We start from the raw sequence: 19,808 nt of genomic DNA on the forward strand, positions 1-19,808 counted from the left end.
TTCCCTAGCCCTTTTCATTTTTTTTTATTTTGAGACAGGGTCTTGCTAAGTTGGCCAGGCTATACTTGAACTTGTGATCCTCCTTCCTCAGCCTCCTGAGTCACTGAGATTATAGGCATGCACCACCACACCTGGTTTTATTTATTTATTTGATGTTTTGGTACCATTGATGAAATCCAGGGGTGCTTTACCACTAAACCGCATCCCCAGCCTTTTTAATATTTTATTTTGAGACAGGATCTCACTATGTTCCTTAGGGCCTTGCTAAGTTGCTGGGGCTGGCCTCAATCTTGTGATCCTCCTGCCTCAACCTCCCCAGTCACTGGGATTACAGGTGTGTGCTGCCCCACCCAGATCACCCAATTATTTCTCAAAAAGCCATCTTACATTGCTTCTTCCCACTTTTAGTTCTCAGAGATGGCTTTCTTATTGCTCTGAAGAAATAATGCCCCTGTTTTACCTGGAGCCACCTCAATTTGAGCGACCTATAACCCCATTGAATTGCCCCTGTTTGGAAAAGCCGGAGCCCTCAGACCCACATCCCAGGATTACTCAGGCATGTTCTCGGGCATGTTGCCCATTGAAGGCCTCTGCCCTGCTACCACTAGCCTCCTGGGTTCAGCCTCAACAGCTTCCAGTGCTGCGGGTCTGACTTACTGGGTTGGTTAACCTGCAGTTGGTTGTGTTTTTTTCTTTTTCCTTTTGCAGTGCTGGGGATGGAACCCAGGGCCTTGAGCATGCTAGGCCAGGCTCCTATAGCTGAGCTACACCCCCACAGCTTGCTGTTTGGATTATTGACAAAGATTGGGAAATTTAAGTGTCTTAAGGTTGCTACGTTTGCAACACTAAGGAGGAGCCTCAGTTAATTGCACAGGGAATGGGTTAAGAAGTAGGTGTTTGGAAGGAGGCTGAGGTAGACTGGGAATCCCACCCACATATCTGCCATGAATAATGGTAATCCTTTGTGGTGGATCAAATTGATTAGCAGAATCTTCCTTGTTGTAATAAATCTACTTTAATTATACATATTTATGGGGTTCAGTGTGATATTTTGATACATGGCTTTCTTTTTCTTTTCCTTTCGGGCTTTTTACTCACAACTAATTCATTTGCTTTCTTCCTTTGTAAAATGGTTCCTTGTAAGGTTGAACCGGATTCTTGCGAAAAGCAGTTAGCATAGTGACTGGTACCTGGAAAGCACTCAGTATTTGTAATTATTTGCTTTATGCCCAGGAATAATTGGGGAGCTGAAGGAACACATCCCGATCTGCAATCCTCCCTGCCCCCAAGCTCAGTTGCATATTAGGGAAGCTGATTGGGAAATACCAAGCTGAAGGCCATGGGGTGGTGGCCCCGGGGGAGGGACTCTTTGAGGGCCCCTGTCACGTCTCCACCCGGGCCCCCGCCCTCCCCAAGCCTGGGCGGCGGATCTGCTGGCGGGGGCGGTGGCCCAGCGCTCCAACCCGGCTTGCGCGTTGGCTGCCGGGCGGGCGGGGCTGTGCGACCGGGCACCCGGGGGCCGGCAATATAGCGGCTCAGCCCAAGGCGCTAGCGAGCGGGGGCGACGTGCAGCGTGCGGGCGGGGGCAGAGGCCCAAACACCCGAGCAGCTGGTACCCGGAGCGCGCGGAGCGGGGCAAGCACCATGTGCAACAAATACGACGTGGTCGTGGTGGGGGGCGGAATCTCAGGTCAGTGGCCGCTGCGCGCGCTGGATCAGGTGGCCGCCAGGGTGAGGCGTAGGGTGGCGGCCGGGCGGAGGCTGATCCCGGACTCTCTGTGCACCGGCGGGAATCTAGCAGGTCCCGAGCTCTGTGAGGGAGAAGGATTTGGCACGCCCTTGGACACTGTCCGGGACTGGAAGCCTGTTGAGACTCTGGCCCAGGCTTTGAACTCCTGTTGCAGAAGACTGCCAGGCCTGAGCTGGCTGCAGTTTTCGAAGGGAGGGGGAAATGGGGCGGGGAGGTGGGAGACACCTGTTGGGCGTTGCCGGCAAAGATCAGTCATTTGTTTCAGTTTGACTTATCCCCAACCCTCGTTTGGAGCAGGCAAGCACCACAACATATTGTTATCTTGGAATTGGGAAAACGACCTTGAACAGGAAGGGGGTAGGCCCGGGGCCTATGGATTGTCAAAGACCTTTCAGATTCCCCAGATTCTCTGTGGTTCCCTGATCGCCATGGGTCTACCTGAGCCTAAGTGCAGGGTGGCCAAGCTGCAACTGGGCTCTCTGGCCTAGCCCATATTTGGCAAAGATGGGGATAGAGGCTGCCCCTTAGGCCACAGGGAGGCTGTGCACACAGAAAGAACCCCCAAACACAGAAGACAGGTGGGATGGAGTCAGTGGGGGAATGTATCCTCTTAGGAGGGGTGGGCAGATTGTATGGGGAGCCGGTGTCAGTGGAAATAAGCAATGCTCTCAGCCCAGCTAGTTTAACAGACTGCCCCCATCTCGGGTACTTTGACTTAACTTTCATGGCCTCCTGGTATTTAAGTAGCAATTAGGATGCCTCAGGAACTCAAAGATATGTTGTCTCACCAGATCTCAAGTAATCTTGCTCCCTGTGAGGAGGCAGGGCAGAGGTGACCAGACTCTTGTACCTGGAGAAGAAATCCATGGTTGGATATTGGGTGCTGCCCTCCTCACCTTTGGGTCAGATCTCAGGCTACCACTTCTGTCTAGCCAGCCCTGAAAAAACTCCCATGCCAGGCTGAGGGCCTGGTGATAGAGGTACATGAGGCCACAAACACAGCATGCTGAGATCATTGAAGCTGTGCATAGATTCAATGTTCTTTGGGTATTTTTGACATCTTCTCTTCCAGAGGAATTTAGACTCTTAGAAATAGATTTTAGAAAATATTGCTAAGAGTCTCTTAATGTTTCCTTGCACAGCATCTCATCTTTTTTAAAAAATATTTTTTAGTTGTCAATGGACCTTTATTTATTTATATGTGGTGCTGAGAATAGAACCCAGAGCCTTAAACATGCTAGGTAAGCGCTGTACCACTAAGCCACCACCCCAGTCTCTATCTTACAGAAACTGAATGTTCTGTAAGGTCTCTGAAGTCCTTTTCTTACCCACAGTATGCTTCGTAGGTTATATCACCCTTTCTGATTCATACTGCAAATCTTCAAGCTCACTCAAAGTATTCCTGTTAGACTCATACAGGAGACATAGATTAGAGTTTAACTGTTTTTTACAAGTAGTAAATCTCTACATTCACCCCCAAACTCTGATCAAAACAAGGGATTAATGAATAGACATATCTTTTGTTGACAACATTATATGGAATAGCCATTGTTCTAAGAATCAAAGAAGTGGAGTTTCAAAACTCTGCCTTACTCAACTTTTTTTTATCTGCTTCATGGGGATAACACCAGTTAGTTTTAGCTAAATTTTAGGATCATCATGAAGGGCAAATGAAATACTGTGTGATTAATAGCAATGCAAAGTCTAAAATATGGCACAAGGCTTCATATGAGTTTTACACACTTATTCAGACAATACACATTAGGGGAGGCTCTAGCAGGGGATTAATAAATGGATCATGCTGTTTTTGTCCTGGAAGACTTGTCAATGTAAGAAAAGAGATACCCAAATAAGGAAAATATAAGGTATTAGAGTTTGACAGGAGAAATGACTTCTGATATTATATTGCACAGTAGGGTGACTATGGATAATGATAATGTACTGTATATTTCAGAAAGTTATAAGAAAGGATTTTTGAATGTGTTCATCACCAAGAAATAATAAATGTTTGGGGAGATAAATAGGCTTCCCCGATTTGGACATTACACAATGCATACCTGTGTCAAGATAATAAGTGATATCTCATAAACATGTAAATTATATGTGTCAATTAAAAATGATTTTAAAAGACACTAAAGGTAGAAGAAGGTTGTACATACTGCAGGTCCATTCATTATTTAGACATTCAATGAAGATTTATTCCCTGTCCTACATCCTGTCCCATATAAAATAAAAGATGAGTAATACTGGGTCATTGCTCCTGAGTGAATGTGGGACACAGGGTCATGGATAACTAATTCTAATGACTTATGATAGGTGCTTTTAGTAGCATATTAAAAGTTCTAGAGAGCCAAGCATGGTGGCGCATGCCTATAATCCCAGCAGCTTGGGAAACTGAGGCAGGAGGACATGAGTTCAAAGCCAGCCTCAGCAATTTAGCAAGGCTCTCAGCAACTCAGCAAAACTCTATTTCTAAGTAAAATATAAAAAAAGGGCTGGAGATGTGGCTCAGTGATTAAGCAACCCTGGATTCGATCCCTGGTACAAAAAAAAAAAAAATTTAGGGAAGGTGATTGGAGGGAACATCAAACTAAGAAAATCTGGGAAGACTTCACAGAGGAGGTGACAGTGAAGAGACTCTTAAGATAATGAAAATGAATTCACCAGGATACTAGATGACAAAAGCATTTTAAGCTAAAGAATGGTTTGTATACAATTAAAAATATGCAAAAAAACATGCTAACATGTTTAGGAAACTTTAAGAATTTCAGTGTGGAGAGTTGAAGGGTCTTGCGGGAGACAAAACTAAAAAGATTAATGGAATGAATTATGGTGAAGCTTGAATGTCATCTCCCCAAATTTTAGTTCTTTCTGTGTTCATCAGAGAGCACTGGTTTTTTTTTAACTTTATTTTATTTATTTATTTATATGTGGTGCTGAGGATTGAACCCAGTGTGTTACACGTACTAGGCAAGCACACTACCACTGAGCCACCACCTCAGTCCCAACACTGATGATTTTTTATTCACAAAGAAATATGCACACAATGGCTGGGAATATGGGGATGGTATTGGCAAAAAAGGGGGAAGTGAAGAGGAAAGAGGGCAAGTTTGGTAAAAAAAACCAGAATATCCAGAATTGGAGGTGCTGGGAAGCCACTGAAGAAGAGAATTCTAGCAATTAGAAGTGTGAGAAAGAATGCGGGGTTACAGATGTATATGACAGAGAAGTTTTAGTTGAAGCCACTAAATGGACAAAATGGCCAAAACTAAGAATAGAGAGTGTAGAATTTTAGAATTAGTTGATGATTGACACAATAATCCATGTTTAAAAGTCTCTGGATTCCACTCTGGTTTTTAAACTTTGTAACTAATTAAACTTGGGACATTCTGATAATTCCCTGATAATTTTTAAAGCTGTCAGCAAATTTTAATCACTCCCTTTGGGATAAACAGAGATACACTAGGAGTATAGCTAGTTAATTTATAACTTTCTTTTTTTAATTATTTAAAAAATTCCAAGACATTTTACAATACTTAAAAAAAAAAAGAAATGTGTATGGTATGTAAATGAATCCCTGCTGTAGTCTCTTCCATTATGTCAGGGGCAGATCATGTCTGGAAACTTGGCAGAACGAATAGAGTCTCCCATGCGGAGCTGGCCAGCTGCATGCCTCTATCTTAAGTCTCAGTTTTAGTGTTTGGGTTGGTGGAACCATGGGAACTATCTTTTGCAACTCTGGAATGGATCTTGCTTAATCCACAAAATAAAAGCTAAGAAACTTAGCAACTTAAAACAGAAATGAGAATTTTTTTGGCAGGGGCAGGCTTGGGAGAGGAGATACAGCCATCTGAGGGTGGCAGACACTCATTTGATTCTTGCAAGTCTCCAACCCAGCCTCCTAAATGGTAAGAAACACCTGGTGGGTGATCTGTATGGCCAGGAGAGCAAACCCTGTTGCTAGTTGATGGGACTAGTCTGGGCCAGAAGCATAAGAGATAGTTCATGAGGGATCATGAGTTCAGGGACACTACGGGCAGATGTGGCCTGGATATTGATGGCTAAATGTCCTCCTAACATTTTTTTTAATATCTTTTTTTTAGCTGTGGGTGGACACAATACCTTTATTTTATTTACTTATTTTTATGCGGTGCTGAGGATTGAACCCAGGGTCTTACACTTGCAAGGCAAGGGCTCTACCACTGAGCCCTCCCCCTCACCTTTGGTGAAGAAGAATGGAAAACTTCTCTGGGCTCTTTTAACTCACTGAATGTTCTAAAAAATAACAATTGTACTCATGTGCTTGCAAATTTTTATATCCCAGTCAAGGAAGAACAGAGGGGCAATAAAACAATGTTGAATCAGCATAGGCTTCAGTGTAACACAGAATGACTGTGAATCCCATTTCCCATGCTTAAATATTGTGTAACCCAATAAGTTATGTAATTTGTCCTTCTGTTGACTCAGCTCTTTTTTTACTAGAAGTTTTAATAATCTATAATGAATATGCAAAAACATTCAAATCAGAAATGCTTTAGCATGTCCAACATGAAATCAATACTAATCAGTGAGTACAGAAGGTTAAAGACCTCCTCATTGAACAAAACGCAAAAGAAAGAGTATATTTCTAAAAAAAAAAATCAAGAAAGTTGTTAAAGAAAATGTTTAAGTCAACAATGATTTTATTTTATTTTTTTTGGTCCTGAGTATGGAATCCAGGGCTTCACACAAGCACTCTTCCACTGAGCCACACCTCTAACCTTCACCTCTTCTTTAAAATGGGATTCATAAATGCCGTCCTGGTGGGCCTGTTTCAACAATTAGAAAGAATGCATCTGAGGCTGGCATGGTGGCACACACCTGTCATCTCAGCTACTAGGGAGGCTGAGGAAGGAGGATCACAATTTGGAGGCCAGCCTGGGCAACTTAGGAAACCCTGTCTCAAAATACAAAAATGAAAAAAGAGCTGAGATGTAGCCCTGTGCTCGCCTAGCATCCATGAGGCCCTGAATTTGAGCCCTAGTACTGTTGAAAGAAATAAGAAATGCATGTGAAGGACTGTAAATGGTGGTCTCTATAGCTTTGGCTTGGGTTGCTTTATGCTTCTTTTGAAAAATAGATACTTATTTTTCTTCTAGAGTTTTGTTTTTTTAGAACAATTTAAATATGTAATTCTTATGATATAGATTCCATTATGCTATAAAGTTCTATAAAATTATCATGTCTATATAATAGTAATAATAATTTTGAAAACACCTTTTTAAAAAAAGGTTTGTGGTACTGAGCATTGAACCCAGGGATATGCTACCACTGAGCTATGTCTCCAGTTTCCTCCTCCTCCTCCTCCTCCTCCTCCTCCTTATCCTCCTTCTCCTCCTCCTCCTCCTTCTCTTCTTCTTCCGTTTTGAAACAGGGCCTCACTAAATTGCAGAGTCTGGCCTTGAACTTGTGATCCTCCTGCTTCAGCCTTTCGAGACTCTAGGATTACAGGCATGTGCCACTGGGAGTAGCTTTTTTTTTCTATTTTCTATACATTTTATTTTTAAAAATATAATTTTAATTGTACAAATTTATCGGGCCCGTGTCATAGTTCAATATGTGTATGCAGTGTGTGATGATCAAATCAGGGTAGTTACATTTCCCTCTCATTATTATTTTGTGTTTGGAGCCTTCAAGCTCCTCTTCCCTAGCCATTCGCAAAATATTTAATAGCTTTAAAAATATCATTAGTGAGAATTCTATATTTGCCTTATCTCACATTAGGCAGATTAATCTTTTTATTTTTAATTGACACATAATAATTGTGCATATTTAAGGAGCATAGTGTGATAATTTTATATATGTGTGTGTATACACACACACACAATGTATAACCACATTAGAATAATTAGCCTTTCCCTCTACTTTAACACTTAGCATTTCATTGTGTTAGGAGCCTTCAAACACCTATCTTCAAGTTCTTTATTTATTATATATAACCATATGTAATAATCATTGTAATCTATAATTACCCTGCTGTGTTAGATATCATTACAACTTATTCTTCCTTTGTAACTGTCTTTTTCTACTCCTTGTCTGACCTCTCTCTATCCCCCTCCTCCCTTCTCTTGCCAGCCTCTAGTGACCACTGTTCTACTCTCTTCTGTGAGACCAACGTTTTAGCTTCCACATATGAGTGGAATATTTGTCTTTCTGTGCCTGGCTGATTCTCCTTAACAAAATGTCCTCCAGTTTAATCTCTGGAAACAAAAACAGGTTCTCCTTTATAACCATTTTCTCTTTTTCTTCAAACAATATTTTTTCTGGATGTGAGACATATATGAGGTGGCAACAGGTAGCAGGGTATACACTGTAGGTGTCAGAAGGGACCTGTGAAGTTTCAGCCTCATCCTGCCCCAGCTCATCTTTTATTTTCCCCATGGAAGAGTCTGAGGAGCTCAGGCTTGCCTTGGGGGCTGGACCCACTAGGTTCTTCATCAGGAGAAATTTGGAAGCCCTAGATCTGTACTCCAGTATCATCTCAACCTGGCAGTTCTTCCAACTCTGGCCTGGTAATCATTTTAGCCACCCAACTCCTGTCTTAATTATAATAGAAAATAAGTGCATTGATATTAATAATATTATTTAATATTAAATAATAAGAGGAGGAAGCCTATCAAGCATTGTCTAAATGCTGGGCAAGCTGTTAGGAGCTTGACTTTCCATGGCAGCTCTGTAAGAGTCTGGAATAAAAACTCCTTGTTCCTCTGCTTGAGTTTCACACCAAGGGCCCATGGTGAGTGGAGCCATTCAGTCTATGTGGACAGAGCCAGGTGCTGCTAGAGCCACAATTCTGGGTCTTTGTGTATTCTCAGAAGTCACCAGGGTAAGCTTAAGGCATGGGTGAGCCATTTAACAATGACAAGTATTCCCTTCCCCACTGGCGGGTGCTGAGGTCTGAGTTCCCTGCCATGCAGGGGCAGTAGAGCACAGAGGTTAAGAGTGTGGTGTCTATTGTGATTCTACCACTAACTACTTAGGCAAAATGGTTAACTTTCCCATGCCTTCATTTTCTCATCTAGCAAATGGGGATAATAATAGTATCTGTATATCATAAAGTGGTTGAGAAGGTTAAAAGAGCTTGGAACAGTGTCTGGCATCTGTAAAGCACACAATAGACATTGGCTACTTTTGTTAATTAGGCTGACAAAATGGCCACTTACCCACTTGTGGGTTGGAGACATGGTTTCTGGCTGTGTGCATATGCATGCTCTCTCTCTCTCTCTGTCTCTCTCTCTCTCTCTCTCTCTCACACACACACACACACACACACACACACACACACACACACTCAGGGAATATTATCCTGTAGTGGGATGCTGCTTCTAAGCCCTGCTTTCTTGGCTAATATATGATTTACTAATACAGATGATGTAAGCAATCCTGCCACTAAATAAAAAAGCTTGAACTCTTTTTTTTTTTTTTTGCAGTGCTGAGGATTTGACCCAGGGCCTTGCACATGCTAGGCAAGCACTCTACCACTGAGCCACATCCCCAGTCCTCTTTATTTTTAAAGATATGTTTAAAAGATAAATATGACAGATACTGTAAATGAGTCTCCTGCTATACTGAGACTCATAATTGATTTGGTGTGTGGCAGATGTTAATGTTAGGATTACCCAATTGTTCTACCATTTAGCATCCATTTCCCTGTTTGGTTTCTTCTAATCCCAGTGAAAATGTCATTATGGAAGAAGCTAGTTCTAGTCTTTTAATGTTTGCCCATTACTAGTGCAGCCATTTCCTCTGCAAAGATAATTTAGAATTTGCTAGGGTGTCATTTGTTCACACTCACATGGCTGTAAAGACACACATGTTAGAAGATTTTAGTAGAGCAGTTACTTCATGCAACTAATCAAAGTTTATTTTAAATGCTACAGCATATAACTTAATTGTTCCAATGATTACTGAAGTTTTGACAATAAATACTCACATGGCCTCTGGGTCAAAATTTTCCTGTGAACTTGAAGAGATAATTAAATTTCTAAGTTATTTCTCTGAAATTTTGTGCCTCAGCAGCATTTCTATGTTCTGCTAACATAGTAAAGTTTATATAATATTGTATCATTGTCAACAGTATTTCTCCAAATATCAATAATGGTAAATAGCATATATTCTATTTCTAGTGTATTGGTACATTTCTTTATTTCTGTCAAGATTCAAACAAATAATGCAGCTATATTTGAATGATATATGTAGAATGAAAACTTCTCCAATTTAGACAGTATACAAAGTTAGTATATATTAAATTAGTAATAATGACAAGATACTAGTATAATGACAGATTTCAGTCAGCACCCAGAACAAATGGGAATGGGTACAGTTGCATATGACCCTGTAAAAGAACTACTGTTAGCTTCACTTTCTCTTTGATTTGATGAATGTTACAATCTTGGCAGGGTGCCATGTTTATCTCTCTATTATCCAGCCTGCCCTAGCCCCTAGAAACTGAATTAAACTGAGAGAATCTCTTGATGATGATCCTGGGTCTCCTCACTCTCTATACCAAGAGGAGGTAAATCCTACAGTTGGAAAACTTTTGGAAGAATGGAGGATAGAGGATAACATAGATGTTTAATCCAAGGACTCGGGGGTCCTGGTACTTGAGTTCAAGGGCCCCTAAATATGCAGATTGGGCAAGTTACCTATTTATTCAGCCTCAGGATCCTTACTTATAATGTTGGAACATGGCCCTGGTGATAACTCCCAGATTATTCAATAAATGTTAACATTGTTAGTTTTATAAGTTACTGGGCACTGTTTCACTGAGGGGATTCTGGAAACTTGGAAGATCAAATACACTTCTAGGTCCAAAAAAAAAAAAAAAAGAAAAATGAGCCAAAATGAGAGGCCAACGCTCAGAGGTGTTGTGTGTCTGAGGAACCACTGTTTTCATCCCTACAACAGAATGTTTTCTCCAAAACATGTTTGCTGATTAAACATGCAGCATTGGCATTTTTGCGCAGACCTTAAATTTGTTAGGCTTAGCTTATTACTAGTCTGCCTGCATAAAAGTTACTTCCCCTAAGAGAAGGGTGTAATATAATATTCCTTCTTGATTTTGAACATCCAAGTAATAGTCTTCTTTTGAGCTAAAAGTGTTTTGTTTTGCTTAGAAAAATTATTGGTGTCTGAAGATAAAAGACATCTTTAGATTTTTACCTACTAGTTAAGATCACCTGGTCCTACTTTCGTGTTCACAAACTGTATCCATGTTCAGCCCCCCTCAGTCAATTTGGTAAATAAGACATCATAGAAGACCAAGATCCAATTAGCAATATTTCCAAAGTTAGCATGAAGGGAGCTGTCTAAGACCAAGTGGAAACCTAAAATGCAGCAGAAGCCACAAGGCTAGGACACACAAAGAATAAGGAGCAGTGGAAAATAACATAGCATGGAGTTCTGAATTGTGGGACTCAAGAGTTAGAAGACATCAGTGACAATCCCCAGAATTGGAGAAGTTCTTATCAAGGTAGTGGAATTAAATTAGTTAAGTAAGTTTGCAGTGCTGGGGATGGAATTCATGGCCTAGGCAAGGGTCTTACACCAAGATACACCCCCAGCCCCAAGAGAGTGGAATTTAGCAGTCCTAAAAAAGCAGTCCAGGTTTGACTGAGTAGAGAAGGAAACAGAGGTTTAAAGATGGGAGGAAAACTGTAAGTCATAAGGCCAAAGACTCTAGTTAACAGATAATATTTATATTAATACAACAGTAGGAAGTCCCATCTGGTTAGAATAGAAGGATAAGGAGTCATGAGTAATAAAGCTAGTAAAAGGAAGGCAGGATCAGAAAGTGAGATATTGAAAAGCAAATTGAAAAGTTCTTGTGGTTGGAAATAGGGAGCCACTGAAAATTTATGCTAATTTATGGGTGGTCAAGAGCCTGAACACCAAGGAAGCCAAGACATGGATAGAAATTCAGAAAAAGGTTCAAAGATGATCACCTGATTGTAGTGACTTGGTTACCCTTAGTGCCCAAAGAAGGTTTTAAGAGAAAGGGGTGGGGTAGGGTGGAAGGAGGCAAGAATGGGGAGGAGAAGGTCTTGACTCACTTGGCTTTCTTCACCGTGCCCATTCAGAAGAGAAATATTACAAACAATAATTAATGTTTTCGTTCAGAAGTTTTATAATGGGAATAGGAAGACTTAACTATGTTTAAATTCTTCTTTATTTTTAAGACATAAAAACAAAGATGGTGGTGCATGCCTATAATCTCAGTGATTTGGAAGGCTGAGACAGGAAGATTACAAGTTTGAGGCCAGCCTCAGCAATTTAGAGACTCCCAAAGCAACTTAGCAAGACCCTGTTTCAAAATTAAAAAAGTAAATAAAAGGGCTGGAGATGTGGCTTAGTGATAAACACCACCCCTGGTTTCAATCCCCAGTACCAAAAGAAAAAAAAACCAGGGGGGCGAGGACAGGGGAGGGAGGGATTGATTGTCATGCTAAGGGCTGTGACCCAGTTTACCAAGTTATAAACACATAAGTTGAGCAATCTGAGACACAGACTTTATTTGTTATATAAAAACTGTCATTGAACCTTTTGTTTTGTGACAGAAGGTATACCATCAGAAAGAGTCTTCAGGTAGGCTTGACCTTTCAAAGGTAGTCATTTTACCACACTCTCTGTTAAAATGCATCTTAAATGTTATATTCTAGTTAATTTCCACTTCATGTCTAAAGTTTAAACTCTTGATCTTACGTTAGTCATTTCTTACTTAGGTCATTTTTTCATTCTGGCTTCTTCCTCAACATTTATCAGAATTGCAGAATGGCAAAGGTGTCCTTAGCTTTATTTGTTCTCCTTATAGCCTAAATAACCCTCCCTTTCGATTAACCTCTCCAGTGTTTCTAGCAATTCTTTTGTATTGTATTTGGGATCCCAACCCTATCTTTTGGGGTTGGGCTACTTTTTGTTTCTGTAAACTGAGTTGTGTTTCCATCTTAAATTATGTCTTCATAATTATATATTTTTTATTATGTCACACTTCTTTGAGTTATTTTCCAGTTTTCTCTATTAAAGCTACAAGCTCTTGGGTGGGGTTTTGTTATAAAACAAGTCATCTTTTCCAGAAGGACAAAGTAAAAAGTTAATAATCAAATTAATTAATAACTAAAATTCTCTCAAAAGTTTTGAAGAAGAAAATCCACTGATATAAATAAAAGATGCAATCACATTTCATCTTGGTGATTTATGGTTTGAAGAAATTTTTTAGAGAGATGGGAATTTTTTTTAGTAACACATTGCAGAAATAATAGATATTTATTGTGAAAATCTCTAAATTACAGAAAATGGCAAGAAAAAAATGAATATCGTCCATAATTGAAACCCACAAAATAACCACTCTTGCAATTATTTTCTTTATGCAAACCATATATTTTATTTGCCCTACTCATTGGTATCTCTTTAAAAATAATAAATTCTATGAATGGTTAGTCACATTTAAATGCTCCTCTCTCATATGATCTTGATAACTTTATAATATTAATTCACATGATTATTTTATAACTTGACCAGTCTCCTATTGCTGAATACTTGTGTTATTTCCAAATTTCTGTTATTTTAAACAAAGCTATTATGAACCTAAATTGTTGTGCATAATTCCAGATATTTCTTTAGAAAAATTCCCTGAAATAAATTTTGGGATTTCTTTTTAAGGTATTTAACATTTATAGCAAAATTGTCACCCCAAGCAAGTCTTAGCAATTTATTTTATGGTGAATTGTTAATCGTGGCTTCTTAAACATTACAATAGGAAGCCAACATTTTCCCCACCTCTGGCATAGCACAAAGAATACCATGATTCTTCACCAGTTCATAATTGGAATTCACTTAATTACAGGTTTCAGAAATTACAAATATCTTCAGTTTTGTAAAACCTTAGTGGTGGTGAGTAAATTTTGCCCTCTACTACATGCAGAAAAACTGGCTTTAGCAAGTACCACCTTAGGCCTTACCATTGTTTATTTAGGAACATATATTTTTATAGCAGGGTTCAATTTATTGGATACAATTTATCCTGTGCTTCTAGAAGTTTGGCATCATTAATTAGATGACTGTTGTGTTTCAATGCAGAAAAGAAAAGAAAATAACCCTGTAACCAACCATTTTCCATGATTAATTATTTCTACTCATCTAGATAAGACATAAATATAGCCTTTGTCCACAGCCTATTATAACAGCTGATCAAACAGCTGTTTCATGTTTTGCATTTTAATTTCCTCTGTAGTTTGCATTCAAATCCTGTGATAGATTTAATTTATTTAGGAGAACTGTAAGATACAGTTGACTATTTCAGAATATCCCTTTTATGCCATGTCAGTTAGTCAAAATCAAATAGCCTTTGTTAACACTGCTGATAAGCACACATAATGCTGTATACTAAAATGAATTGTCCTTGTTTCATCAAATGTGTTTTCCCATCTTGTTATTTTTGCAGGGGGAAATACATTTGTTCATTTTTAAAATATGTACATTTTTAGTTGTAGGTGGACACAATACATTTATTTTATTTGTTTTCATTTTTATGCGATGCGGAGAATCAAACTCAGTGCCTCTCGCATGCTAGGCAAGTGCTCTTCCACTGAGCCACAACCCTGGCCCCCATTTGTTCATTTTTTTTGGATTCATTTATTCATTAAACCCTTGTCAGATGCATTATTTACCAAACACTGGGCTAGATGTGAGGATATACAGTTGGGTAATATATGTGCCCACCTTTGAGGTGTACATCAAACACAGGGAAGCAGATGTGTTCACAGGTGAATGCCCTGAGGGCTGACGGGTCTGAGAAAGACATGAAGAAGATGGTAGCTTCACTTCAAGGGCCTCAGCCCTTGAAGGAAGATTTGACTATAGGATTTATTGGAGATATTATCTTCCAGTTCAAATATTCTTCCTTCAAATATAGCTTTAAGTAGTTAAAATTTAAATTCATAATTTAACATATATATATATATATATATATATATATATATATATATATATATAGTATTGAAATTTCAAGTTACTCTTTCTTTGTCTCTTGACCCTAAAATGGCAGTATAATATATACTGTAATAGGCCTCTTGGAGCCCCCTTCTGGATCTGCTAAGAGTGTTAACACTGCCACTGGCTCACAATTGAGACCTTCTCTGGATATTGCCCTTGACTGAAGGGAACTGACTCACCAAAGGGCATGCCTCTTCCTTGGAGGCACCCTGCAGCCAGTGTGGGTACACGAAGGCCTGGCTTCATTGCCTCAACTCAGGACAACTCTGAAGGGCCTCCTCAGCTTCAGAGCTCCCTATCAGATTGACTGATTTCCCTATTGTGACTGCATAGCAGTTCATTTCACCCCTCTGCTCAATCCTGCTTCCCTTACTTCTTTACACAGCTTGAGCTCTGGTAAAGCTTCTACGTGCAAAACTCTCTTCAACGCTGCTTCCCAGGGACTTTAATCAAGAGAGACATTGATTGAAAGACATTTTGTTCCATTTATCACAAAATGTTCTAATCATGCAGCTTTGGCCAGTTGAAGGCGGAAGCCATTAAAGGATGTGGTATTTTTTCATCAAGGATACAAGAAGCCATTAGGATCTGGGGAGGGTGCATAACCTCATCAGTTCTATATAACCTCTCTTTGACTTCCTGAGAGCCCCAGGAGCAGGGGTGGAAAGTGAAGGCTGATTACTACAGTGGCTCAAACATGCTCAGGAAATCCAATTCTTTTCTCACCGCTCTGTGGGTGGATTTAGGGCTGAAAGTAGAGCCTTTTTTGTGGAAATGCTTACAAATATGTATGTTTTCTTCATTGGAGAAAGTTGTGGCAATGTGTCCAAGGTAGAAATGATGAAACAGACAACATTAATATGTGAAGACTGGATAGAGAACTTGGGGGTTGTCCATTGATCCCAGACCATCATTTTGGATTTAGCTTAGAGTCTGGATTCTTGGAAAAACACCATTGTTGGTGTCTACCTCTATTCTTTCCCTAGTCCTGCCACCGTTTTATGCATATTCCTATAGGAATTCTCACAGGGAGTTGAAGATGCTGAACATGATTATAAAAATGGGCTATAGAATCTCACATGGACAAGGAAGAAAGTGAGACTGTGAATGAGCTAGCTGGTTAGGCAATTCAAATGGAGAGGTTAATAGATTTGAAATTTTTAGTTGAAGGTCTTTCACATTGGAGGATTTTGAGCAAGTGAACTGGAAGGATAGATGATTGTGACTGGGAGATAATGTGCCATGGGCTTTTGACAGGTAATCTTTGATTCTACTTCTGAAAATGACCATAATCCACCCTTCCTCCTTCCTTCCTTCCCTCCCTTTCTTCCTTCCTTATTATGATTAGAGGATCAAACCTGGGATTGCATGCATGCTAAATTCTGAGTTTCACCCTCAGTCCCTATCCACAACATTTTGAATCGGCATATCCTGAGGTGTAATCTTTTGTGTGATTCATCAAGCAATATAAGAGACAGGAAAATGATATGTTTTGTTTTTAAACTAAATCAGCCATTGGCTTTACAATTGGACAGAGAAGAGAGAATTACATGGTCTAAGTTTACAGATTACTGATAGGCCTCTCTGCCCGATTGAGAAAGGCAGGAATCCTATACTTTGAGTCCTCAAGATTCCACATAGAAGCTCGGCACAGTGGCACATGCCTGTAATCCCAGCAGCTGGGGAGGCTGACACAAGAGGATTGCAAGTTCAAAGCCAGCCTCAGAAAAAAACGAAGTGCTAAGCAACTCAGTGAGATCCTGCTCTAAATAAAATAAGAAATAGGACTGGGGATGTGGCTCAGTGGTCAAGTGCCCCTGAGTTCAATCCCCAGTACCAAAAGAAAAAAGATTCTACATAGAGGCATGTGTTAAAATTGGATGCAGTCTCTTGCAAAAAAATATGATATACAGTAGGATGGGGAATTGATCCAAAGCAAGGTGCCTAGGACCCAGCAATGTGAAGCAGGAAGGAGTCTACTATAGACTATACCTGCTGGTTCACCTCCTTCCTTCCTTCCTTCCTTCCTTCCTTCCTTCCTTCCTTCCTTCCTTCCTTCCTTCCTTCCCTCCCTCCCTCCCTCCCTCCCTCCCTCCCTCCCTCCCTCCCTCCTTCCTTCCTTCCTTCCTTCCTTCCTTCCTTCCTTCCTTTCTTTCCTTTCTTTCTTTCTTTCACCAGAGATTGAGCTCAGGGGTGCTTAACCACTGAGCCACACCCCAGACCTTTTTTTTTAAAAAAAATTTGAGACAGGGTCTTGCTAAATTTCTTAGGGCCATGCTAAGTTACTGACACTGGCTTTGAACTTGCTATCCTCCTGCCTCAGCCTCCTGAGTCACTGGGATTACAGGTGTGCACCACTGTGCCCCGCCTGGCTCATTTTCTTGAAGATAATTAGAAAAACTTAGAAAAAAGGCAGAGAATATAATTCAGCATTATTTAAAGTTTATTAAGGACAGGACTTTGTTATGTTGCACAGAAAACTGAGAGAGCTAGAGTTATAGATAGATAGATAGATAGATAGATAGATAGATAATAGATAGATAGATATCAATCCTGTTCTTCCCATGCCTCACCAAATCAAACCTCATGGAGCTAGGCTATTAATTAATATTATGCTGTCTAGTACTTTGAGGATTTTGTTCTTGGATTGAAAAAGAAAAAAGTACCTTATTTATGAACATGTCTATAAAAGGAAATTATGGAATGGTTTTTAGTCTTGTGATTCAGCCTCTTTGTATTTTCTGTCCACCTAAAGTTTGGGTGGCATTATGCCATTCTATCTGTCTGCCACTTTCATTTAGAAAACATTAACTGAATGCTGTATACATGCTGGATGCTAGGAAAGAACAATCAGGAAACAGTTCCAGCTAGATGTGCATGTGTGCACTCACACATACGAAATAATGTGCCCATATATCACTGTGTAAAAAATGTACTTTTCAAATGAAAGAAGCCTCTTGGTCCCATGAAAGATCTTCCCTTTGGACAAAGTCAGAAAGGATGCTAAGATCACTTTGATTTTGGTTTCCGAGTGCTCGGTCCTCTGCTAGCTTTTTAAAAATTTTATTCATAGTTCATGTGATATTTCTGGCCTTAGGAGGGGTAAGGAGACTATCACATGTGCCTTTTATGTTATCAGAAATCAGGCTGAGCACAGGAGTGGGCAGAGCTGAAAGGAAATCACATGGTCCTGCTTGATAAAAAGCAGAGCATCCAACATGCACTGCCTGTGTTCTGTTTTTCTCCCTTTGTTCTTTTCTCTCTGATTTCATGGAGAATGTGTCCAAGGGGAAAATGAGTTTTCTGTAGATAAATCAGCCTGCCAGTTCACAATATTGAGCTTTCAGTGGACAGGTCTGAGAAATGGGGAAAATTACAAAGAGATGACAGGAAGGTAGAACTGGCAGAAGCATTTGCATGTAGAAGAAAAATCATTTGGAGCTTGTGCTTGTTTTATTTCTGGGTTTAAGTTTATGAGCACAAAACTATGAGAGGCTGATAGAGATAAGAAAGCACTTTTCCCCCCTTCCTAATGTGTTCTTTTAAAATGTATTTGAGCAAACACATCTCTTAAATCCGTTTTTCTTTTCCCATACCTAAATTCTTTGGAAGGAGTTTGTAGTTTAAAGATTGTTTGAGAATAAATTTAAAACTTATCTTTAAAATTAAGAACATTAGTGAATTTTAAATTTCCAATGAATATGTGTGTGTATGTTAAGTTGTTTGAATAATTTTTCATAGAAAATTGGGATTTTATAAAAGTATTAGCACTTAGAATTCAAACCAGACTTGAAATTAATGCATTCTATACATAAATTTTTAGCACTGTTTTTCAACAATTTTCAAATACATTAGATGAAGACCTCAGTGACAGTGAAAAATGATGTCTGTGGGTAATTTTTAAAGTGAAAGCTTATTGAATCTTGCCACTTAAATAATTGCAGCTATATGTGAAGAATAAAAAATACACGTGCAAAATATAACAATAATATCTGACTGATATGTCTAAAGGACCTTGGTTATGTATAATTCTTGTCCACGTGATGGGAAAGGCAATATTAGGTTTTTCCCCCTTAACAAATACATTTTTCCTGTAATATGGTTTGTGAATAATTTTTTAATCATTTATACATTCAGTGTGGACAGTCAGTAAGAAACAAAGGGTGGAAAAACCAGGTTGAGAGCTTATATTTATCTCATACTGTTGCTTCATTGAATGTTATTTTCTCAATCTTTGGCATCTAAGCTTCTATAGTGCAGCATAGGGGTGTTTGTATCCCATAAAGTGTTTTTATTTTCACATTTTTGGTGTATTATACTTGTAATGGTGTTACTTGTTGTTAAATATTCATACATACATACAATATCACAATGTATTTTGGCCAATATCACTCACCAGCACTTTCCCCCACTCCCATAAAGTGTTATTTAACTAATATTCTTTTCTAAAATAGTTCCCATAACCTAAGAAAAGATTTTGCAGCCTCTCATGCTATTTATTCATTGTATATTCTGAAACATCAACTCTTCATATCACTCCTGATGCCAGTTTCCTGTTTCCCTCTTAAGTCTTTAGCTGTTCATTCAATCTCCTTTGCCAGCTCTCTTCCTCTGCCCACCCCTACTTGCTTCGCCTTGTTTCCTGTTTTGGGAAGTGGAACCACCTTTAAGCCAGTTTTCAAGCCAAGAGCCTTGACTTTTGTAGTAGACATTGTTGGGGTACCACTAGCTACCCTTGGCACTCATTTCCTATATATGTGGACTTATGGCTTCTGTCTGCTGCAGGTCTTTGTCTTATTAATTTCTCTGCCCACTGAAGCCCCTCTTAGCTCATACACAGGGCAGACTAGCAGTGGGGATGAGCTTAATGACACCCAGGAGCAACTGTCAGCCTATGACTGATATGTGATGGGTAGATAACCCAGCTTCCTTACCTCCTACATAGAATAATTGAGGTGTGTTCCATGCTGCCTCCCAAATGCCCCTATAATTCCCCACAATGGTAATCCACGTGAGGCTGCCCTTTTTA

The 19,808-nt window shown here is 39.6% G+C and overlaps 1 protein-coding gene across 1 annotated transcript in view; it reads left to right on the top strand.

Moving 5' to 3' along the window:
• Positions 1–1,313: 1,313 nt before the first annotated feature.
• The window catches only part of Maob (monoamine oxidase B), a 108,326-nt gene continuing 89,831 nt past the window's right edge, over positions 1,314–19,808 (top strand). Inside the window, exon 1 of the mRNA XM_005323983.5 lies at positions 1,314–1,690. Within this exon, the coding sequence (XP_005324040.1) occupies positions 1,645–1,690 (46 nt within the window). The 5' untranslated portion in view covers positions 1,314–1,644. The remainder of the gene's footprint in view (positions 1,691–19,808) is intronic.

This window comes from Ictidomys tridecemlineatus, chromosome X (assembly GCF_052094955.1).
Source record: "Ictidomys tridecemlineatus isolate mIctTri1 chromosome X, mIctTri1.hap1, whole genome shotgun sequence".
NCBI classification, from domain to species: domain Eukaryota; kingdom Metazoa; phylum Chordata; class Mammalia; order Rodentia; family Sciuridae; genus Ictidomys; species Ictidomys tridecemlineatus.